This window comes from Benincasa hispida, chromosome 8 (genome assembly GCF_009727055.1).
Source record: "Benincasa hispida cultivar B227 chromosome 8, ASM972705v1, whole genome shotgun sequence".
Taxonomy (NCBI): Eukaryota; Viridiplantae; Streptophyta; class Magnoliopsida; order Cucurbitales; family Cucurbitaceae; genus Benincasa; species Benincasa hispida.
In genome coordinates this window covers 1,893,930-1,917,518 of record NC_052356.1, presented here as the reverse complement: position 1 = coordinate 1,917,518, position 23,589 = coordinate 1,893,930, and the positions used below count along the sequence as shown (strand labels likewise).

At 31.9% G+C, this 23,589-nt stretch overlaps 1 protein-coding gene across 2 annotated transcripts; it reads left to right on the top strand.

Annotated features, from left to right (window-relative positions):
- The first annotated feature begins 2,883 nt into the window (after positions 1 to 2,883).
- LOC120082678 (60S ribosomal protein L10a) lies at positions 2,884 to 5,472 on the top strand. Of its 2 annotated transcripts, XM_039037947.1 has the most exons (6): positions 2,884 to 2,946; positions 3,075 to 3,121; positions 4,065 to 4,284; positions 4,636 to 4,801; positions 4,934 to 5,139; positions 5,233 to 5,472. In XM_039037947.1, exons 2-6 carry the CDS (start codon positions 3,117 to 3,119, stop codon positions 5,284 to 5,286), a joined length of 651 nt encoding a protein of 216 aa, XP_038893875.1. In that variant the 5' UTR covers positions 2,884 to 2,946; positions 3,075 to 3,116; the 3' UTR covers positions 5,287 to 5,472. The 2 variants fall into 2 exon arrangements, with proteins under 2 accessions (XP_038893875.1, XP_038893874.1); XM_039037946.1 differs by lacking the exon at positions 2,884 to 2,946 and having other exon boundaries at positions 2,967 to 3,121.
- Positions 5,473 to 23,589: the final 18,117 nt, after the last annotated feature.

Below are 23,589 nucleotides of genomic sequence, written 5' to 3'. Positions count from 1 at the left end.
CGAGCTTTAGGAAGAATAATTGTCTTTTGTTGATCATACATTTCTTTCAAATTTTTCCACAAGATACAAGGATCTTTTATTGTAAGATACTCCATTTTTAATCCCCCGTGGAGATGATGATGAAGGAAAACCATAGTTTTTGCTTTGCCCTGACTGGATATCGTATTTCCTTCTTTAATTGTTTCTCCCAAGTTCATAGCATCTAAGTGAATTTCGACATCAAGCACCTATGACAAATAATTATTACCATTAATGTCAAGGGCTGCGAATTCTAATTTTGTAATATTTGTCATGACAACACTATTACAAAATATTGTATTTATATTAGAAATTTAATAGATATTGAATATGCAAAATAACATTAAATTTATTAATTATAACGAAGAGGAAAAAACCGACATATCTTTAGGACCTACCTTTAGTAGAGAAAACAACAGGAGCTCGTGCTAATAACGTGTTGTGAAATTGAGAAGCACAACGAAAACACAGATATGGAAAAAATATAATATAATAATAATAATAAATATAATATAATATAAAATATATAAAAAAGCTAAAATCATAAAATAACTAAAATTTTAAAATTGGATAATAGAAAATTTAGTGGAATTTGAAGTGGATTTCTTACTGATGAATGTCTAATTTTAAGATCCACCAAATACCTAGGCAAAATGGCAAGTAGGATGTGGACTTATATGATATAAAACATGAATAACTATAAGGCACATGGACAATATGAAGGGTGATACTTGGTTTTTGGGACACTAAACAATGGACATCTATTTATTATTATAATATTCATAATACATTTAAATCTTTAATATTTTACCTAATAAATAATGTTATATAATGATAACTTATAAATTAATTATAATTAAAAATTTTAAATAAAACTATTAAATAATATCTTGTTCCGATTATCGACCACATTATATATTTCTAAATTTTTAAGGTCTCGTTTGGTAACCATTTCGTTTTTTGTTTTTGGTTCTTGAAAATTAAGCCTATTTCATCAACATTTCTTACAGTATTTTGCATCTTTCTTTAATACAATAGTTAAATTCTTAGCCAAATTCAAAAAACAAAAACAATTTTTTAAAAGCCACTTTTTTTTAGTTATCAAAATTTGGCTTGATTTTTTAAACCATTGGTGAAGAATAGATAACAAAAAAATAAAATTTGGAGGTGGAAGTAATGTCTATAGGTTTAATTAAAAAAAATGATTACTAGATGGGGTCTTAGCTTTTGGTTTTTGTTTATGAAAATTAAGCTTATAGGCTCTACTTCTACATCCAAATTTCACAAAAATTTGAAAACAAAAAAAGTAGTTTTAAAATTTTTATTTTTATTTTTAGAATTTGGCTAAGAATTCAATCATTATACTTAAGAAAGATGTAAATCATTGTAAGAAATGGGAGAAAATATACTTAATTTTCAAAATCCAAACACAAAAAACGAGATTGTTACTAAACAAAGCCTAAATAATATGTGTACAAAAACCATAGGTATTATAATTTTTTTTTGACACTTTCGGTACATTTTTGTAGATAAATATACACCACAATTTTCTAAAGAGAAAAAAAAATGAAAAAGAGTTTCTACATAGAAGGCCTAAAGAAAACCATATATTTCATAAATATCTTAAAATTTGATTTTTTTTTCAAATATGACTTTTAGGGTTAATGTTGGACAATTATACACTTTTTCATTTATTTATGTCTGATTTTTATATATTTTTTTCTATTTTCGAAGCTATTTTAATAATGTGGAGAGAAAATACATTTATTATAGAGAGAAAAAATGTATTTAATATAATTTTTCTCATTTAACAATTGGAGAGAGAAAATACATTTATTGTAATTTTTTTCCATTTTCCAATTTGGAAAAAAATTGTATTTAATGAAATTTTATTTTCTATTTACGTTGGTTTTCACATATCAACTTATTGATTTTTTTGACGGATTAATGGTTATTTTGAATATACGTTAGAACATTTTTGACGGATTCATGATTATTTAAAATATACCTTAGGTCATTTTGTTAGTTATTTGAACATTTTATAACCAATATATGAAATATACTATAATTTATAAATTAAAGATTGACTCAATGTTTGACATAAATCACAGTATAAACCAATATATGAAATATACCACAACATATAAATCTTTATAAATTTCATTTACACCATAGTATATATATCATAATATATGAAGTCTAAATAAAAAAAAAAAGCACTATAATTTATATCAAATAAACGAATACATATATCACACTATATATCAAATTTCCTATAAAAGTTAAAAAAAGTACATGTATACACCTTTTTTCATTTATAAAAGTTGATTTGGGTCCGTTGTTTGTCTACACTGAGTCCGCTGTTGCCGTTCATTTACTCTGAGTCCACCACTGCAGTTCATTTGTTCTAAGTCCACCGTTGTGATTCATTTGCTCTGATTCCGTCATTGTCATTTGTTCGCTCCGAGTCCGCCATCGTCGTTCTTGCTGTCACGTGTTCACCCCACGCCATCCATCTCCTGTCTGTAACTCACACCGTCGAAAGGAGAAAATAGAGGGAGGATGAAGAAATACTCTTGAAGCATGTGGGGAGAGAATATACATGTGTACGAGGGAGAGAATATGGATGAGGAGAGAATAATATATATATATATAACCTAAGTGAAGACTAAATTATAAATAACCACAGTGAGTGAAAATGGGGAGATGAAAAGATTTTATTATTATTATTATTTTGTAGAAATGAAATGTTTTAGATATTTATTTTTAAGGGTTTTTTTTTTTTTTTTTTTTTTTTTAATGTAGAAATCCCTTAAAAAACGAAAAAGGAAGTTAAATGGGCTGGCCCATTTACATTGAGCCTGCGAATTCCAATGTATAAAATCTCCTTTTCTCAACCCTAAATTGGTTCGTTTTCCTTTTTCTCCGGTATGCCGTCGCTGGTCTTCTTTTCCCCTTTGTTTCTCTTCATAATCTTTGATCGCATTACCATTTTCCCATTGTTATTTTCTTTTCTGTGAAGTTTCTTACCGTTTCTCAACTCTGTTTGTGCATAGGACTGAAGTGTTTAGTATCTTTGCGAAGGCGAAGATTCGAAAATGAGGTATTTTTGTTAGCATTCTCTTTGTTTTGGATAATTGTTTTGGTTTCAGATTCATGCTATTTGGGTTTCACTAGTTACAATGCTTGCACTCCCTCGATTGGTTTCTCTTCATGCTTGCACTCCCTCTGTTTTGGTTTCTTTTCTTCGATTCTACTGTTTTGAGTTTTATGGTTGCTATAATAATGGGTTCTGTATAATTTAATCTAATGTTCGAGTACTGTGGACTTTTGAGAAAGTGGATTGATAATCTTTTGGAAGTAGGCTTCTTTTCTTTGATTCTACTGTTTTGAGTTTTATGGTTCCTAGAATAATGGGTTTGTTCTGAATAATCTAATCTACTGTTCAAGTAATGTGAACTTTTGAGACAGTAGATTGATGATCTTCAGGAAGTAGGCTTCTTTTCTTCAATCCTACTGTTTTGAGTTTTTTGGTTGCTGGAATAATGGGTTCTAAATGATTTAATCTAATGTGCGAGTAATGTGAATTTTTTAAGAGAGTGGATGGATGATCTTTAGGAAGTAGGTTTCGTTTATTTGATTATACTGTTTTGAGTTTTATGGTTGCCAGAGCCTAGAATAATGGGTTGGCTCTGAATAATCTAATCTACTGTTTGAGTAATGTGAACTTTTGAGAAAGTGGATTGATGATCTTTTATGGTTACTAGAATAATGGATTGGTTCTGAATAATCGAATCTACTGTTTGAGTAATGTGCTTTTGAGAATGTGGATTGATGATCTTCATGAAGTAGACTTTTTTTTTTTTTTCTTTTTTTTTTTCTATTTTATTCTACCGTTTTGAGTTTTATGGAAGCTAGAATAATGGATTGCTCATCAATAGGAAGTACGCTTGTATTCCGGTGCATCTTCATGAAGTTTCAATATAGGATTGTTTTAGTTACACATTGTGTGTGTAGTCTTATTATCTTTTCATTTCTGTATGCAGTAAGCTTCAGAGTGATGCATTGAGAGAAGCTATCTCATCTATCTTCACTGATAGCAATGAGAAAAAGAGAAAGTTTACTGAAACCATTGAGCTTCAGATTGGACTGAAGAACTATGATCCTCAAAAGGACAAGCGTTTCAGTGGTTCTGTGAAGTTGCCACACATTCCCCGTCCCAAGATGAAGATATGCATGCTTGGGGATGCCTCACACGTTGAAGAGGTAATTTTACTCGGCTCTAGGTACACGATTGTGTTACTACTGACTGTGATATTTTGCTTTCTGTAGCTTAACATTGCTTTATTGCAAGCAATAGAAATTTATTTTATTAGGTTCAATATTTTTAAAATATATTCGTTTTTATATAATCTAATATATTGTTGGATTCTAAATATAATCTATCTGTTTTTAAATTCCTATCAGTTAAGGATGTTTTGTGGTGTGTATGTGCTAAACATTAGTGTTTCTGATTGTTTTGGAGATGGACCATTTGATATGCCTCTTCTTATCTGTTACGTAAGCTTTCCACACGCTTAGACGATTTTTCTTAATGGGGTTTCATCTAAATTTCAGGCTGAGAAAATTGGTCTAGACTATATGGATGTGGAAGGCTTGAAGAAGCTAAATAAGAATAAGAAATTGGTGAAGAAACTTGCCAAAAAATACCATGCCTTTTTGGCATCTGAAGCTATAATCAAGCAGATCCCTCGACTTCTAGGCCCTGGTCTCAACAAAGCAGGTTAGAATATTTTATGATGAAATATAGTTCTTCTGTTGCCCTTCACCAAATATGGTTAATTCAACTCCCTGAAATATATTCTTTTGTTATGTTCAACCGTCAATTCTATCTTTGGTTGTTTTTGTGCTACAGGAAAGTTCCCAACATTGGTGACACACCAAGAAACGCTCGAATCGAAAGTCAACGAGACAAAGGCAATGGTCAAGTTTCAACTGAAGAAGGTCCTTTGTATGGGAGTTGCCGTTGGAAACATTGCTATGGAAGAGAAGCAAGTCTTCCAAAATGTTCAAATGAGCGTCAATTTCCTGGTTTCTTTGTTGAAAAAGAACTGGCAGAATGTAAGTTAGTCCCATCAGTATCTCTTGAAACATAACTCAACTTGATATGTTAAATCTTTTTTGCTCATGAAATGTAAATATGGTTGTTTGCAGGTTAGGTGCCTGTACCTGAAGAGCTCAATGGGGAAGTCGTACCGGGTTTTCTAAGCTCTGTTAGCAACCTAGTCTGTCTTGTGTGTTAGATCTTTTTACTGTCGACGTTAACGTTATTTTTTGAAGAGCAGTTTTGTGAATTGAGCATTTTTGAATGATTCAGATCAAAGAAACAGGGATGTTTTCTTCTCCTTTAGAGTGACAATTGATAATGAAGTTTTTTTATTCCCATCAACCAAACCCATTAGGAATTTTCATTTACATTTACTGTCTGGTCTGATAGTAATTATAATTGTTGCGTTTGTCTTTGATGCCATTAAGGAAAATGCTAGAAATGATATCATCATCGAGGAAGTTCTGTATTGTTTGTGTTGGAAGAAAACATCGGACGTGATATACGGATATTTTTATAGAGATAGATACTATATAGATGTTGAAAGATTTGCTTTGTGGGTAAATTTGTAAATTTAGGACTTGTATTTTGTGGATTTTGGATATTTAGTTGGTGAGATTTTTAGTTTAATTAAACCTGCGTTGGATTTGCGTATAATGATAGGGCTGACAAGAGAGCAATTTTTCAAGTTTAATTTGAAAAAATTGGCAAAAGATTTCAAAATTATAAAAATGGTAAAATAAATTAAAATAATATAAAATATTGATTAGTAAATTATCAAACTATTTGAAGGACTAAGAAATTGAGTAAAAATAGATAATACTTTAAAAATAACTTGAAAATTATAAGTAGACTCTATCTAAACATTCTAGAAGAAAAAGAAACAATCTCAACTAAAACTTAAAAACAAATAACATGGTTAAAGTCTAGAAATGGTTCCAAAATTTAAAACCAACCAATATGATCTTAGAATCGATCGAGGAAGATGTGCTAGCATAGATTTTGAAGGATAGTTTGTGAAGATATTATAGCTATAGGCTTGCTGCAAATAGGAAAGGGAAAGGACTTGGAAATGAGGGTTAGTCTTATCAAAATAATAAGTAGGTATATAAATATGTTTTATATACTAATATATGTTATGTAGGTGTGTCGTATGTTTAATACATTTTAAAAATTATAAATTATTATAAATAGTAATAATATATATATATATATATAATAATATATATATATATAATATATATATATATATATCAGGAATAATGGATAATCGATAACATAACAGTAAGCAACCCATCAAATAAACTAAAACAAATTCGATAACAAAAGATAGATTCGTTAGTGAAAAATTAGGGAGAATCTCTAATTTAAATCGGAAAATATGAAAAATGATGGTTAAAATCGCATAACTTCATATTACAACTACACAATATGTATAAATATAGATTAGTTGATCTCATAACTTCATGTTACGATTACAATTTATGTGTAAATGTATATTAGTTAATTTCAAGAGCTCACCGAGGACAAACTGGAAATTAGTCTAACTTCGTATTACATTTTGAATATGATAAGAATATGTTTAAACTAATGAAAAAAGATTTAATAAAACTAAAAATGGTATCAAAAGGTTAAAGCAATTGAAAAAGAATTAGATAAACCAAATTTGTTAATAACATGCTTTGGAGAGAATGATCTGTTTATGCTAAATTAATATTCAAATATGGTGTATTTGCAAGATTTACAGGCACTAGAGAGTAGTCAACTACCACACAAAAATCATAACTTCGATTATTTGGCGTCCACCATAGTCGCGGAAGTTCCAATTTATATAGTGTCTAACATTGATTCTCTCTGAAAAACAAGATTTCATCTTCTTTTACCAACAAAAAGGAAGAAAGCTGATTATAATAATGAATCAAAAGAAGATTGAATCGTCATACAAGAATATATGAAGAGGAAAAGAAGAAAATCGATAGATCAATGAAAGAATTGTTTGGTAAAATCAAAAGATGAAGATGAAAAAATTGATATTTAGAAAAAAAAAAATGTAAATTCAATCTTGGTTATGCGTCAATAAAAAACACATGAGTTTTAGATAATAAAATGTCAAATAACCAGAAATATATTTTAAAACGTCAACAATTGTATAATAATATTATTATATAATGAGATAAAAATGAGATAAAAATATACACTAAAAATTATTTAAAAAGTGAAAAAAATAAAATTGAATATAATAACAATATGAATAAGCAAATAATAAAAAAAAAAGAATAAAACGTGTTAAAAAGGTAAACTGATAAATAGAAAAAAGATGAAAACAAATAAATGTATAACAAATGAAGATGAAATTGAATCTTTTAACAAATAATTAAAGAAATTGAAAAGTAATTAGATAAAATCAAATATATAGAGAAAAGATAGATACCAAATAGATGTTTGGGGATAAAAATTAGTAAGAATTATCTGTTTAAATGGAAATTTGATAACTCAATAATTACACTATATCCACAACTACATTCTTACTTAATTTGATAACTCAACAATTACATTGTATCCATAACTACATTCTTACTTAAACTTCAACAATTACAATATATTTATAAAAATATGAACCACAAAACCAACGACCCCATTAAGGACAAAACAGGAATTCGAAAAATATCCCACACGTGAGTTTTCAAACATCTTATTACTTTCTAATTTTGACGTTTTCCCAAACGAAACCGAAATCGTGCCTACATATTCCAATTCGTCTTAATAATATGTATATCAACCATATAAACCATAAAATAATGGGAAACTATCTTTTTAGTCCTAAGTTTTAAAGAATACCTTGTATATTTGGTCTTTAAATTTTCAATTTCGTCAATTTAGTCCCTCAATTTTAAAAAATACATTTATTATATATATACACATTTCATACATTTATTATATATATATATAATTATTTTAAATACTCAATAATGCTTTTATTTTTTTTTTAAAAAAAGTTTTTCTCTCTCCTCTTTTTTCATCCTTTCCTCTCCTACTCATCACTCCTGCTCATACCAGTGGACGTTAATCTTAAAATAGATGCCTCTCTCACCCTTCTTAAGCTCCTATTTTCCCTGATTCTTTTTCAGGCTCAACTTGTAGAAAGGGAACCTTCAAATTACAAAGTAAGGAAAAAAAAAAAAATCCAAGACGAAGAAGGTCCTCTGCAAAATTTCAAATTGGGTCGTGATTAATCAAAATATACGGAGTGGAGGAATCAAACCTTTAATTTAGGTTGAATAATTGAATCTCCCTACCAGATTTGATGCTAGCCGACGATTCACGTTCCCTAGCACCGTTCTTTCTTTCTCTCTCTCACTCGACTGTCTTGCCTTGAACCTGAGAATGCCAGTCGTCACCATCAACCACTAGCCACTGCACGACCGTTGTTTCACCAGATTGTTTGAGCATCGTTGCCATCGAATCCAACGTCGCCGTCGAGTCCGACTGTCATTCAGTCTTCTACTATCGTCGTTTTGGGTGTCTCTCCAGATTTTGCTTTGGTTTGGTCGGAATCTTGGATTTTGGATAAAGTTTTGATGATTTCTTGGATTTGTTTTGATTGCCCATTGGGTATGGGTTTAAATCCTTGGTTTTATGATTAATTTTGAAGGTTGGAATTAAAGGTTTTTTTGGTGGAGATTTTGGAGCCAAAAGCCTGGACGTGACTGTTGATCAAGTTCGGATTGGGCAAGTTACTTGAAGTTAATTGTATAATTTGGTGGATAGAATTTGGGCTCCGAAGGATAAATTAAAATTTGGATTTTTATGTTGTAGGTTCTAGTTCACGCTCTTTGGACTTGCAATTTGAGGTAAGTGATTTTCTACTAAAACTCCTTGAGTTGGACACTCAAATTAAGTAAAAATGTTAACTAGATGGTACCATAAAAGCATTCTAAAGATTGATTGGAATGATTTGCTAAGCTATATAATTTTAAGCTATACTATGAACATGTTGGAAAGCCATAGACTATGACTTTATGTTTAAGCTTCTTTGATTATTGTGTGCATGCTATGCTAAGGGGTGACTGTTAACTCTCCTATCTGGTTGCGTATATCTTATGTTAGTGAGCCTTCGGGTCCACTACTTATGATTGTTTCGGTGTCCCTATAGGATCACCACTATTGCTATGATTTGTGTTCTTTGGAGTTCACACTTACAACTGATTTGGTGTTCCTACGGAAACACTACCTATACATGTTTTGTGATCCTTCGGGAGCACTACTTATACCATGTGTTTGTGGGCTTTTAGGTTCACTATTTTATACCTATGTCATGCCATGCCATGCTATGATATATACAATACGCTAATGTTAGGTTGGGATCAGCAAGTCCCCCAAATGACCTTAGTAGGGGGTCACTTATTGAGTATTCTTAATACTCAACATTTCTTATTTTATGATTTTTTCTAGGTAAGGACAGGAACAGATGAACGAGAGATGAGAGGGACCCGTGATCGTGCCATATGGGATATGAAATTGCTTCCGCTCAGTTTTATGTTTTAAGTTGTTTAGATGTTTTGATCTGAAACTCAATGTCAGATTGCAGATTTTATTTATTTGAATGTTAAGTTTTCTCAGATGTTTTAGGGATCTCGAATAAAGGATTTACTTATTTGTTATATATTAATTTTCTAGTTTATTATTTTTTCAAAGAAACCTGTCTTCATTGTTTTAATGAATTTTGTTTTCCACAATGGTCAAAATGTTTGGGTCTTAAATGAGTATTTATGAGTAAACGACCCTTGTTAGAGTACTCGAAAGGTCGGTTCGTTATAGTTGGTATCAGAGCCTATGTTTTAGGCTTTATAGACTGGCTTACAATGTAAGTCTAGGTTATGTGTCCCTTATGGCCATCTACGGATCATTCATCCTCACCAAGTATGTTTCTTAATAAGATGTTTTAAATTTTATGTGCATGACCTCAACTGCTTTCTTTAAAGATAATATTAGACAGTTTCTTTAACTGAGAATTAAAAAAAGTGAACTGTGAATGTCAGAAAATGCCACCATGCCGAAGTGTTAGAAGAGGTGGTTGATGAGGAAGAACTGGAAGTAAGGGGGACATCAACAACTTGTTGGAAATGTAGCTGAGAATGAGGAAAATACGTCAGTTCACCCATCCCCTAATGCACCCGTCACCTAGGCTAATCTTGCTGCATTGATAGTTCATTTGGAAGAAAAATTCAAGAATGTAGTAGAGGAGATGTTAGCTCGACGGGCACTGCCTTAGGAGGTACCTGCTCCCTAAGACCCTGTTCCACAACAGACAACTAAAGGACATCCTCAATTTTGAGCTAAACCAAGATTCACACATTAAACTTTGTTTTTTTTTACAATTTTGTGCTTGCATACTTAATCCTTAAGATCCTGATTGCTTAAAAAATTAGAGTGCTTAAGATCCTGATTGCTTCCGGTTGCATGTTTTTAATTCCTTCATGTGGTATTAGAGCACGTTTTAAGCAATCAATTTCCATTCATTTAATCTTGGTGGGTGATTTTTCATGAGATGAATGTTGTTGGTTGCTAAAGTTGGATATATTACGATTTTGGCACCAAATTGAGCTTCAATCTGTTGTAATTAATTGTAATTGCCCAGTTGTTTATGGGCTTTATTGAGTGAAGAAGAGTGTAAATTTTCTAGAGTCATTAGAGTTGAAATTAGAATGTAATTTGAAGAGATTTGGAGCAAGATGCAGGTGGAACCAGAACAGGGAGCTTCTGCCCGAGTCGCAGTGTTGCAATGCTCCATGACAGTATTGCAAAGTTGTTCATATTTCTTCTAGAAACGCACGCGCGAAGGAAGAACGGTCTAGTTGGATCGGATTGACCCAGTTCGCCTTCAATCCATCCAATTCTGACCTATTTGAAGCCTTTAGGGTCCAATTCAAGCTGATTTCAACTGGGTTCAATCTTGTTCGAAGTGTTCGGGATCGGTTCAAAGCTGTTTTAAAATTATTATTGCAATAATTTTGTTGTTTGATAGCCTAGAATGCCAAAATCAGTTCGCTTTAGTGTGTTTAATTAATTATGCATTATGAATGTATGTTTTAGTTAAGTTAAATTTGTGTGTGCATAAAGTATGCCATATAGATTTAAAATCCCACTATAGGATAAACATGTTTCATGCATTGAAAGCATGTTATAAGTGTTATAATTTATAGTATGCATGTGTAGCTTTTCATGAGAATTGATATAAGTTGTTATATTGTTTTATGAAATGTTTGACGTATGTTATGAATTTTGTCTTAGTTATAAGTGTTATAAAATGAATTAGACATTTAAAATCTATAACAAAGATAATTGCATGCTCACTTAGGGTAAACAACCACAACTTGTTTTAATAGTTAAAATAGGTCGATAACTTGTAAAACTAAGGTTACAAGATAACTCACCTGGAAAGATCATGTCTAAGGCTGGAGGTACTTAAGTTGACGGTTTACTCAATCCAATAAACTAAGATCCGAGGTTATTTTATGTAACTTAAGCATGTATGTGGAGACATACAACTGGATCATGCCTTAAGTAATAACCTAAATGGTCTGTAGTATAAGGATAAAGGAGGGATACCTTATCCTGGTGACACTACAGATACAACCCGCTTTGTAGATGTTACAAATGTTGTAAAGTGCTACAAATGGTCTGATCCTTACCATTCATTTGGAGACATGTGAACGGGGGTATCCTATACAAAGAGTTTGTAAAAGTGTTTTACTAAAAGATAACATAGAGAGCATACACGATCAAGTATTGAGTTTACTATACGATAGTTACTCGTTGCTACACAATCGAGTAGCAAGTCTATACGATAGGCTTCTTCCTACTACATGATTGAGTATTAAGTCTATACGATAGCCTTCTTCCTTCTCCCACTTACTTGATCGTCTATCTCATTCGTTCCTCTATCCAAAGTCACACAGAGCCCACAACTCCTAGATTCTCACACCGAGAATACTAAGGTAACTTTTGTGGTGGTGTTCTTGTTCTGTTTGAGGGTCGAGGATCGAGTTGCACTTGATAGTGATCGAGGATTCAGTTCGTGCTCTTGGTTGTTCTAATTGTTGCGTTCGAGTTCATGCTATTGAACGAGTTGCTGAAGAATTGAGGATACTTGAATAAAGAGTTCTTCAAAGGTTTGCATACTCTATCCCTTGTTCAATTAAAGAAGCATGCTTGTAATTTATTGTTTATGCACAATCTATTCTTTTAGACTGTATGTGTTTTTGTTCTTTCTCAATGAAATTTGGAACGATCTGCTTCTGCTCACTGGTTCTCTCTTTAGAGTTCCTTCACCGAAGTCATCACCTAAGAGAACAATCTATCTACTATCCCTAGAATTGGGTATCAGTGAATTCCATCTTGTAGGATTATATCCCAGCTATCTACCCAGTCTTATCCCTAAAATGGGGGGCTTATTGAGTCGGCAACTCAGGTCACTCTCACCCATGTAGATTAAAGGATAATCCCGAATAAACAATAGTTCATAGTTAACTAAGGATTAAGATCAAGTTACCTAGGTCACGTATTGAAGTAGTTAGTCTTAATAGTAAACAGCATCATAAAGTAAAAGTGACTAATTCGCAGTCTGGTCTTATGCAAACTCATTGCATAGGATACCTCCACTCACATGTCTTTACATGAACGATTCAGGATCACATCGTTCGTATCAAATACAAATTGGGTCGCATCCATAGTGTCCCCAGGTTAAGGTACCCAACCTTATCCTTATACTATAGACCGTTTTGGCTATTTACTTGAACTTGATCAACTTTTATGTCTCCACATATAGTTCAAGTATTCATGTTATAGCTAGGGGTTTTTAGTTTATTGCATTTTGGGTTTTTAAATGCAATTCACATATTCAATAACATATTTACTAAATAAACCCCAATAACAACTTTATTGTGAAATAGAATTTTTTTATTGTTTATAAACCACGAGTTTTAGGACATAAAACCCAAAAAAATCTCACTTGGACTAAAACTCGAGTGGGGTCATTTACATATCATGTTGAGCGTGAGAGAAAAATATTAAATACAATAAACTAGGGCATCACAAACCCATGGCTTCTCCCACTTTCCCTAGATTTACAAAACTTGTAGTTCTAGATGAAGGAACTCGTATTTGAAGAGATTGTTCGAGTTCGAGAATCGATGTTGTTAATTTGACTCCAAACTGAAACAAAAGAAAACTTATAATTATAAATACCGTACTACTCCTATTACTACAAAAACGTAACAACAGTGGTAAGTTCGAGTCGATCCACGGAGAAGCGCGATTGGTTTCGTTGAGTTAATTTTTTTTAACTAGAGTGATAAATGGAGGGTTATTTGTGGAAGAGATAACATGTGCGAAATTAAAATAAAAGGGTAAATGTAATCTAGGGTAGGAGTCTATCTAATTTCTAGAGCAAGAGAGAGTTCCTATGTAATTTCTTTCATTAGGCACCAATTAATTACACTGAATCTGTCAATCTCTCAACCTATTAGAAATTCTAATAGCCCAATTAGCCAATTTTGATAAAAATCTAAATTAGCCCTAACTCAGTTTAAAACTTTTCCTTCTTAGTGACATACAAGTTAAAACTGAAAAGCATTAAGAAATGGTTCAATTGTTGAGACATGCTACAAGCCAGAAAGCCATATCTTGTAGCATGATTAAATTAGAAAGATTATACTAAGACATACATGAGTTTGGCCAGAAAAAGTCTAGACCCTAAACATGCGATCCTAATATGCGCAACTTAATCAATCAATGATGCATGGGCTAGAAAGATTTTATAAACAAGAATTTCAATAAATTAATTTGTTAGAAGAATTTATTGAAACTCATTAAGATTAAAATGAATCCAACCAAAGAATTCAAAAGATTGCAGTTAAATTAATTATGAAACCTTCAAGAAATTAAACACAGGGCTCTTGCTCAAAGAAACTAAATAGATTTTACCTCTCAATTCACAGAAAAATCTGAGATACACAAACGTTCGATCGATTACAACCCAAAACGAAAAGAAAAAATAACCTAGAGATACTAAAAAAATGAAGGGAATAGAAGAAGGGTCGAGTTTTATTTCGGCCTCCATCAATTTGGCCTCCTAAATTCAACGTATTTTGAACTAGGTCCAAAGAGAATATTTATAGAAATTGAGGCAGCATCGCAATGCTCAAAACAGTGTTGCAACGTTCACTTGCACGCGCGTTTAGCCAAATTTCTATCAAAGTTCATAGAGTCGCGATGCTCTAAAGGAGCGTTGCAATACTGCATTTTTATCTTCCAGTGTCAAGGTCGAACGTCGCACGACGTTGCAATGGTGGCGATGTTGATTTTCCAGAGCTTTGCAACGCTCCCCTTTGCTGCCTTCAAGCGTTGCACGAGCGTCAAGTCAGGCAATTTTAAGCGTTGTGATGCTTCACAAAGGGCATTTTGGTCCTTTTGAATCATTTGAAGCCCGGATGCCTAAATTAAGTCCAAATTGCTTCAAATTAACCCCGATTAACTTCAAATCACCAATTCTAATTCTCGGTTGCTCGGTACCTACAAAATAGGGAGAATAAACATGTAACACCTTATAACAAGCCTGAATTAAGCTAGGAATAAACATTTGGGTTATCACTTAAACGTGATCCACCTGTATGTCTCCACATACATGTTTAAGTTACAATAATAACCTTGGATGTTAGTTTATTGGTTTGTGGTTAATGCAACTAAAATATCACATGGTTTGTGGTTAATGCAACTAAAATATCACATATTTTATAGACAAAGCGAATAAAAATAACATATATTATTAATCACATAATAGTTTGTTCATATAATGTTTAAAAATTATAGGACCCTACGAGATTTAGGGCATCAACCCCAACACTAGACTCATTAAGTGACCCTCAAACACTTTAGTCATGAGAGCCTTTGTAAATGGATCAGTAATGTTGTGCTATCTGCTTGATGATCACGTCTCCTCTTTGCACAATCTTCCTGATGAGATGATATTTATGCTGAATGTGCTTCCCACACTTATGGCTTCTAGGTTTTTTAGAATTTGAAACTGCGCCACTATTATCACAATAGAGGGTGATAGAAAAATGCATATTTGGAACCACTTCCAAATCTGCTAAGAATGTCTTAAGCCATACAACTTCCTTTATCACTTCAAACGCAACCACGTACTCTGCTTCCACAGTGAAGTCATCAATATAACCTTGCTTTATACTCCTCCACACTAATGCTTCTCCGTTTAGAGTGAACATTGACCCTGATGAAATTTCCTTGAGTCTTTATTGGTCTGAAAATCAGAGTCAGTGTATCCTTTAAGGATCAGATGCTTAGAACCATACACGAGCATATAGTGCCTCATTCTCTTTAGATACTTGAGGATATTTTTAATGACAGTCCAATGATCATATTCTGGATTGGCCTGATACTTGCTGACTATTTCCACTGCGTAGCATATGTCATGTCGTGTACATAACATAACATACATCAGACTACCAACTGCTGATGCATAGGGAATACGTCTCATATTCTCAACTTCTTGAGGTGTCTTAAGATACTGTTCCTTAGACAAATGAATTCCATGCCTGAAAGGTAATAATCCCCTATTTGAATTCTGCATCTTATATGTAGACAACATCTTGTCTATATATGATGCTTGAGATGTTGGGTTTTATGTCCTAAAACTTGTGGTTTGTAAACAATAAAATTTATTCCGAAAATTCAATAAGTTATTATTGAATATATGTATTGCTTATTTCGTTTTAGAAATAAATCCAATAAACTAAAAGATCCATGACTATTACATGAGTACTTGAACTTTATGTGGAGACATAAAAGTGGATCAGGTTCGAGTAAATAGTTAAAATGATCTATAGTATATGAATGAGGTTGGGTGCCTTATTCTAGTAATACTATTGGATGCGGCCCACTTTGTAGTTGTTACAAAGAGTTGTAAAGTGCTACAGACGATGTAATCTTAATTCGTACATGTTATGACATGAGGAGTGGGAGCGTCCTGTACAATGGGTTTGTACAAGATCGGACCACGAAATCAGTCACTCTTACTTTATAACGTTGTTTACTGTTTAAGACTGACTATTTCAAAGCAATGACCTAGGTAACTTGACCTTAGTCCTGAGCTAACTATGAACTCCTGTTTATTTGGGATTATCCTTAGATTTGCATAGGTGAGGGTTGGATTAATAGCTCTGGCTCAATAAATCTCCATTTTAGGGGTAAGACTAGGTAGAAAGCTTGGGACATAGAGTGCAAGGTGGAATTTGCTCCTACCCACTTTCTGGGATAGTTGAGAGGTCGTTCCCTTAAGTACTGACTAGGGTCTTGAACAAGGGGCGCCACCCTCTCATTGGCTCGAGAGGGACTCGGTTTGTTGATTGGATCACAAAGTAATTGTTTATTAGATGATCGATGGGACATAAAGAACAAGCGGTAATCTTAGGGGTAAAACAGACATTTGACCCAGCCATTATTACGAACAACCTGTGAAGGGTTAACTTACTAATCATGGTTATATCGAGTGGACATAATATATCTGCATTGAGGGGAGTGCAACTATGGGGTTTAGTGGAATGACCCATTAGTTAAGAATGAGGATTAATTCAGTGTAAAGAGTTTAGCCAATTAATCTCGAATCGTTGAAGCCCATGATCTATAAGTTCACAAGGTCCCCATACTAGCTTGTAAATGGATTATCTTTAGAGTAGCGTGATAAGTTAATTTGAAACGTTCAAATTAGAATTAAGAGAATTAGTAATTATATGAGATATAATTACGCGTTTAATTTTGGAATTAAACGGAATTGAAGAATTAATTAATATTTAAATATGATTTAAATATTAAATTCATAAAGGTTGAATTCGTGTAAAATTAATTTAATATTTGATATTAAATTAATTAGAATTAATTAAATTGTTTAATTAATTATTTATTATTAATTAGAAAATTAATTTATGAATTAATTTTATAAAATTAATAAAGTTTTTCAATTTTTGAAATCAAATTGATTTTGGAAAATAAATTGTAATTGGAAAAGATTGAAAAAACACAAAAAGGAAATATGAAATTTCTCCACTCATCTAACCAAGAAGCTCACAACAATCCCACTTAAGTTTGCTTCAATTCTCCAAGCATGAGCTGCATCTCATGCAAGCTTCTCTATTGCATGATATTTCTGCAATGAATAGAGAAGATTGAAGTGGAAATGAAGCATGCATCAGTTGAATTTTTACAGAAAATTTTGACTTGAAGAAGGTATTCTTCAAGTGGGTGCTGCAGTGTGTTCTTCTCCAAATTCCCTTCATTCAAGCTTATTGTGAGTCCCACAACTCAATCTAAAGCTCTAAGAGAATAGTGGGAAGATCTTGAGGTGGTTCACAAGAAGAATTGGAGAAGATTTGCAGTTAAATTTGAGATTAAAGAAGTTCTACAAAGGTATCACTTGAAACCCTCTTATTATTGTATGAGCATGCTTCATTTATAGCCAAAATTGATGAATTAGAATGCTTATTAATCCTTGTTGCTTCTGTTGCATGTTGATATACTCCTACATGAGACAAGGCTAACTTCTGTTCTTATGATTCCGAATGATTTGGATTCCAAGAACCTATTGAGCTTCTCTTAAATCTTTCATTTGGTATTGGGTAGCTAGCCATTTCTAGTCAATTAGGAATCCTATATCATTCCCAATGAGGATTCATCAACGTACAACACTAGGAAGGCTATAGTGGTTTTGACAATTTTCTTGTCGACACAAGATTCGTCAACATTCTGTTCAAAACCATAGAATTGATCATAGTGTCAAGCTTTATATTCCAGGATCTAGATGCTTGTTTTAACCCATAAATGGATCGTTTAAGCTTTCAAACCTTTTTCTCTTGACCTTGTTCAATGAACCCCTTTGGTTGAGCCATATAGATACTCTCTTCAAGATGGCCATTCAGAAAAACTGTCTTAACATTCATCCAAATTCATAATCATAAAATATGGCAATGCACAAGAGTATTCTAATCAACTTCAACATGGCAATAAGGGAGAAAGTTTCTTCATAGTCCACCTCCTCTCTCTAAGTATAACCCTTTGCCACTAGTCGAGCCTTATAGGTTTGTGTCTTACTAGCTTGGTCTCTTTTCCTTTTGTAGATCTATTTACAACCAATAGGTTTTACCGAATTTGATTTATCCACAAGTTCCCAAACCGAATTGAAGTACATAGACTCCATTATAAGGTCCATGGCTTTGATCCACTGGTCTTGGTCCATATCATTCATTGCCTGTTCATATGTCAATAGATCCTCAATGCCATCATCAGATATGACGACCTAAGTTTCTATTAAACCCATGTAATGTTTGGACTGATGAATAACTCTCCCATTGCATCGAAGCACTCTCAATTCTTGAGAAGGATGTGACTAACCAGAGGTACCAGCTTCATCAACAACTCTTGTTAAAGGACTGGCATGAATAACAACTTTTGTTGGTTTATCTGTAGTTTCTCTAGAAATTTCACTCAATACTAGTTTACTGCAAGGTTGATGATCTCTCATATGATCTTCCTCTAAGAATGTAGCGTTTGTCGACATAAAGGCTTTGTTATCTTGAGGATCATAAAACAAACCACCTTTCATCTTTTTAGGAGTATCCTACGAATAGACATAATTTTGAGCGACGTTCAAATTTATTTGGATTTTGCACCAACACGAGGACATGGCATTGATGCGTGAAAAATGGAGTATGCCCAAATGATGAATGATGCACTCTATAAACTTGTAACAAATTTTCTATATAAAAATATTATTTATCTTTAATAAATAACAATTATTTTATTTAATCGCATAACTCAATTCCAATAAACTCAGATCCAAGGTTATTTTCATGTAAGTTTAACAATATGTGGCTGACATGCAAGTGAATCATGTTCAAGTAATAACATAAAAGGTTAATATATGGATAAAGTTGGGTGTCTTATCCTGGTAGCACTATGGATTCGACTCACTTTATAATTGTTACAAATGATTTGATTCAAATTGTTCATGTGGAGACATATGAGTAGAAGTACCATATGCAATGAGATTGTGTAAGACCGAACCGCGAAATATATAGTCTCTTGTTATAACACCGTTATCTAAAGAGATTAATATTTCAAATAATTACCATGGAACTCAATATGAATCCTAAGTCAGTTATAAACTCCTGCTTATGAGGATCATCCTTTGATTTGTATTGGTGAGAGTAGCCCTAGTTTTTGACTTGATAAGCCTATCATCTTAGAGACGATACCAACTGGGAAGCTGGAAACATAACGCCGCTACACGAAATTCACTATTCCCTCATTTAGGGTAAGTAGATAGGTTATTTCCTTTAGTGCTGACTCTGGAACTTGAATAATGAGGCCTCACCTATCACTGGCCCGAGAGAGATTTTATTTATTCTTGGACCATAAACAGATTATTCATTAGAGGACCAGTGGTACTCAAGGAGCAACAAGTAACTACAAGGATAAAATAGTAATTTGACCTAGTTGTATTTACGAACAATCTGTGAAGTACTGACATACCGAAAATGGTTAAAAATCATGGACACATAAATATTCTACAATTCATAAGAGTGCAACTTTGGGCCTATAGTAGTGTGCCGCATAGTTCATGAATGTTGATTAATTTAATTAAATAGTTTAATTAATTAATCTCGTATCATTAGAGCTTATAACTGTAGGTCCATAAGATCCTTCTGCTAGCTCATAATGGGATAAAACAAGGATTTAGGTGTTGTAAATTTGAAGTGTTCAAATTATTGTTTAAGAAAATTTATTTTATATGATACAATTTAATATAATTTATATAGATACAATATAATATATAGTTTATTTAAATTAGATTCAAACTTTAAAACTATATAATATGAGAGAATAATACTTGAGGTTCAAATATTAAATAATATGAATTGGTTCATATTGAACGTATATAGTAAATTTAATGTGAATGAGATTTATATTAAACTATGGGTTATGAAAAAGAAGGATACTTGAATATGATTCAAATATTAAATTAATTAAATATTTGATATTTAATTAAAGATTAAATAAATGTTAATTTGATTAATTATTTAATTTACTTAAGTTGAATTAGATTTAGTTTTAACTTCAAAATTAAATAAATTAATCTGTCAACTCCCTCGTTTTATTCTGAACCCTAGAAGTCTAAAAGATATAGAATAGTCCTCTCTCACTCTCATATAAAAAAAAAAGAAAAAAGAACAGAGAAGAGTTCTCTGGTTTTGCCTTCCCCTTCTCCAAGAATACTTAATCTCTCATAAGCTTCATTGTTCCAAAGAGAATAGCAGAGAAGATCGTTGGTCATGTCTTGCTTGTGATTTGATCGTGCAGTGGATCTAGAAGATTGGAAAAAGGTATTTGAAAATTGGTTCTACAAAGGTGTAATTCATCTTTCTTAATTAATTATTGTATAAAGTATGTGTAGCCGATTTTTTTTTATGTTTTTGTTCTATAATTTTTCTGTAACAAAATTGGGCAAAGCGATAAACCGCTTCTGCTTTGGGATTCAATCCCTTCAATTGGGAGTCACTTATTTTTACTTTCAATTTTTGTTCTAGAATTTTTACAGAATAAAATGGTGAATGCATTTTTTTTTTCTATACATGTGTGATGTATGGTTTTAAAATTGGATTTGCATAAGTTTATAGATTTTAACATTTAGATTTACAATTTACTTTGATTCGATCAATGTAAAGGCCCAATGTTTTGGATACATTATTTGTAAATCGGGTTTTGTAAGTCTGTGTCGTTCGTGGTATTTTTTTTGCTGTAAAAGAAACCCAAAATAGTGGTGAAAACCGTAATTCGGAATGTAGACCTAAGAAGTTTTCGTGCAGGGTGCTATCTGATCGCATCTTTTGTACGTCATGAAAAGATTTTGACAGTCTGACTATCATTGTTTGTGCATCATGGATTCTCCTAGACCCGTGCACTTTTCCTTGGGCATGATTGATGCGGAAGTTGGCGGAAAATTAGGATTTTTAAGCCCCTAATTTGAGAAGATGTTGGCAAATTATTTACCATGGAGTTAGAAAATTTAAATTATTGTTTTTTATTTTTTTTTTATTTTAGGAATGCCAAAATCTAATCTATTATTGCTATTTAATTTGATCATGCATTGGATGTATGTTTTAAATTATTTTAATTTATATATTGCATAATATATGCCATATAGATTAAAAATCTCACATTAGATTTAAGCATGTTCATGTATCATATTATAATATAATTGTTATATAATGTGATAGTATGAAAATAAATTTCATTAGTTTAATATAAGAGATATTTTTTTTTAATGAAATAGCATGATCATGCATTTTTTAAATATAAATGTTATATTTAATTTTATATGCATGATGGATATTATATACTAAGCATGTGTATAATATAAATGTTATATTATAGTTTAATGATGGATTAAAACATGTATATTATATAGTTTTATTTTCATTATTTGTTAATATAAATGTTATATTATGCATGTTAATAAAATGAATGATGCATGTTATAGTTTTTTAATTTCTTAATATAATTATTTTATAATTTAAAAATTAAAATCTATAATAATTAGTTGTATCCAAACATAGGGTTATAATTAATTATTTTTTAAAAAGGGTTTTTATAAACAATTAAAACTTTATGTTAATATTTCTAATGAGTTTAGGCATAGGTTAATCTTCTATTACTTTTAATAAGATTAATTTGAGAAAATAAAAGATAATCTTTAAAATATTGACTAAAAGAATTTTGACTAGGAAAGTTTTGTTTAGAATTGGGGTATTTAAGCTGACGAAAATAAAATATCCCTACCTGGGAACCGACCTGAAAAGTCAATTAGTCAACATTTTATAAGCATGCAACAAATAAATAATGTTTATTAAAATGTTTGATGAATATTAATCATTTTTATTAAAATATCCAATATAAATGTTATATTAGATCAAATAATCATCACTTAGATAAATAACTTAGTCTAAGTTTACCTAAATAATGAACCCTAATTTGTAAAATACTTAATGGGAGTAAAAGTATATTTGATATACATTTACTTTCACATTCTCCATAAAATTCACACCATGAGATCCATACTCGGCCTGGTGATAGCCTGAGCACATCCTCGCTTCGAAAGTTGTTTGTATGGCAAGGTGAATGGAGAAAGTATTTATAGTAAGGGGGAGAAGGATATGTATCAACATATTCTATGGTCTCTTTTATTAGTTTGCATCATGAAATTTCATACTCGATCTCGTGGTGCCCTGGGTGCACCCTCCCTTCAGAAGGTGTTTGAGTGGAATCAATATCAAGGCAAACTCTAGAATGGATAAGATCACCTTAGTTTTGCACTAAAATTGTCCTTCACTTTGGCAGACTTATTAGGACGAAACTCTGGGATCTAAAATAAAGGGTTACATTTACAATAATCATTAAGTAAGTTAATGCTTTTTTTTTACCAAAATAATGATAACCAAACACTATATGAATACAAGTTATTTTTGTGTATTGTTTGGTTGAGAGTGTCTCAATTCAGTGAAGCAATAATTGACTACCCTTCAATAACTTTTAGTTCTGAATCACTGAAATATCATTGCAAATATTAATGAATGTGAGAGTTTTCATTATTTCCTTTTCTAATTTTGATTAGGTTTTTTCAAAGAGTTATTTCGATTTTCTAATTAATTTAAAATTTGTTTATTTTAGCAATTAAATATGTCTAATGTTATCATGGCGATACTCTCTGCTAAGAAATTAACTGGTGTAAATTACGCTACTTGGAAAAACATAATCAATACTGTGTTAGTTATTGACGACTTACAATTTGTCTTTGTTCAGGAATGTCCTCAACAACATGGACTCGATGCCTTATGAAACGTTTGTAATGCCTATGATAGATGGATTAAGGGCAATGATAAGACCAAAGTCTACATCTTGGGAAGCTTGTTTGAAGTCTAGGCCAAGAAACACGAGAGTATGGTCTCTACTTATGAGCTGATGAGTTCACTGCGATAGATGTTCAGATAAAAGCATGAATCTCTAAAAAACATCTTCAATGATCATATGAAAGAAAGAACCCCAGTTCAGGAACACATTATTGACATGATGGTTCAATTTAACATTGCTAAGATGAATGAGGTTGTCATAGATGAGTCCAATCCTGTCAGCTTTATTTTGGAATCACTTCTGAAGAGTTTCCTTCATTTCTGTAGTAACGTTGTCATGACAAGATAAACTAAAACCTTACAATTCTTCTTAATGAACTGCAAACTTATCAGTCCTTAATGAAAATAAATGATAGGTAGGAGAGGCAAACATTACCTTAAGAAACTTCCAAAAGCGTCAAACCTCTAGGAGTAAGAATGAAGTTT

Excerpts from the sequence above, each read along its gene's own strand:
- LOC120082678 (XM_039037947.1), top strand. Across the intron at positions 4,802-4,933 it reads CCCTGGTCTCAACAAAGCAG|GAAAGTTCCCAACATTGGTG; the intron begins GTTAGAATATTT and ends TTTGTGCTACAG. Across the intron at positions 5,140-5,232 it reads TGAAAAAGAACTGGCAGAAT|GTTAGGTGCCTGTACCTGAA; the intron begins GTAAGTTAGTCC and ends GGTTGTTTGCAG.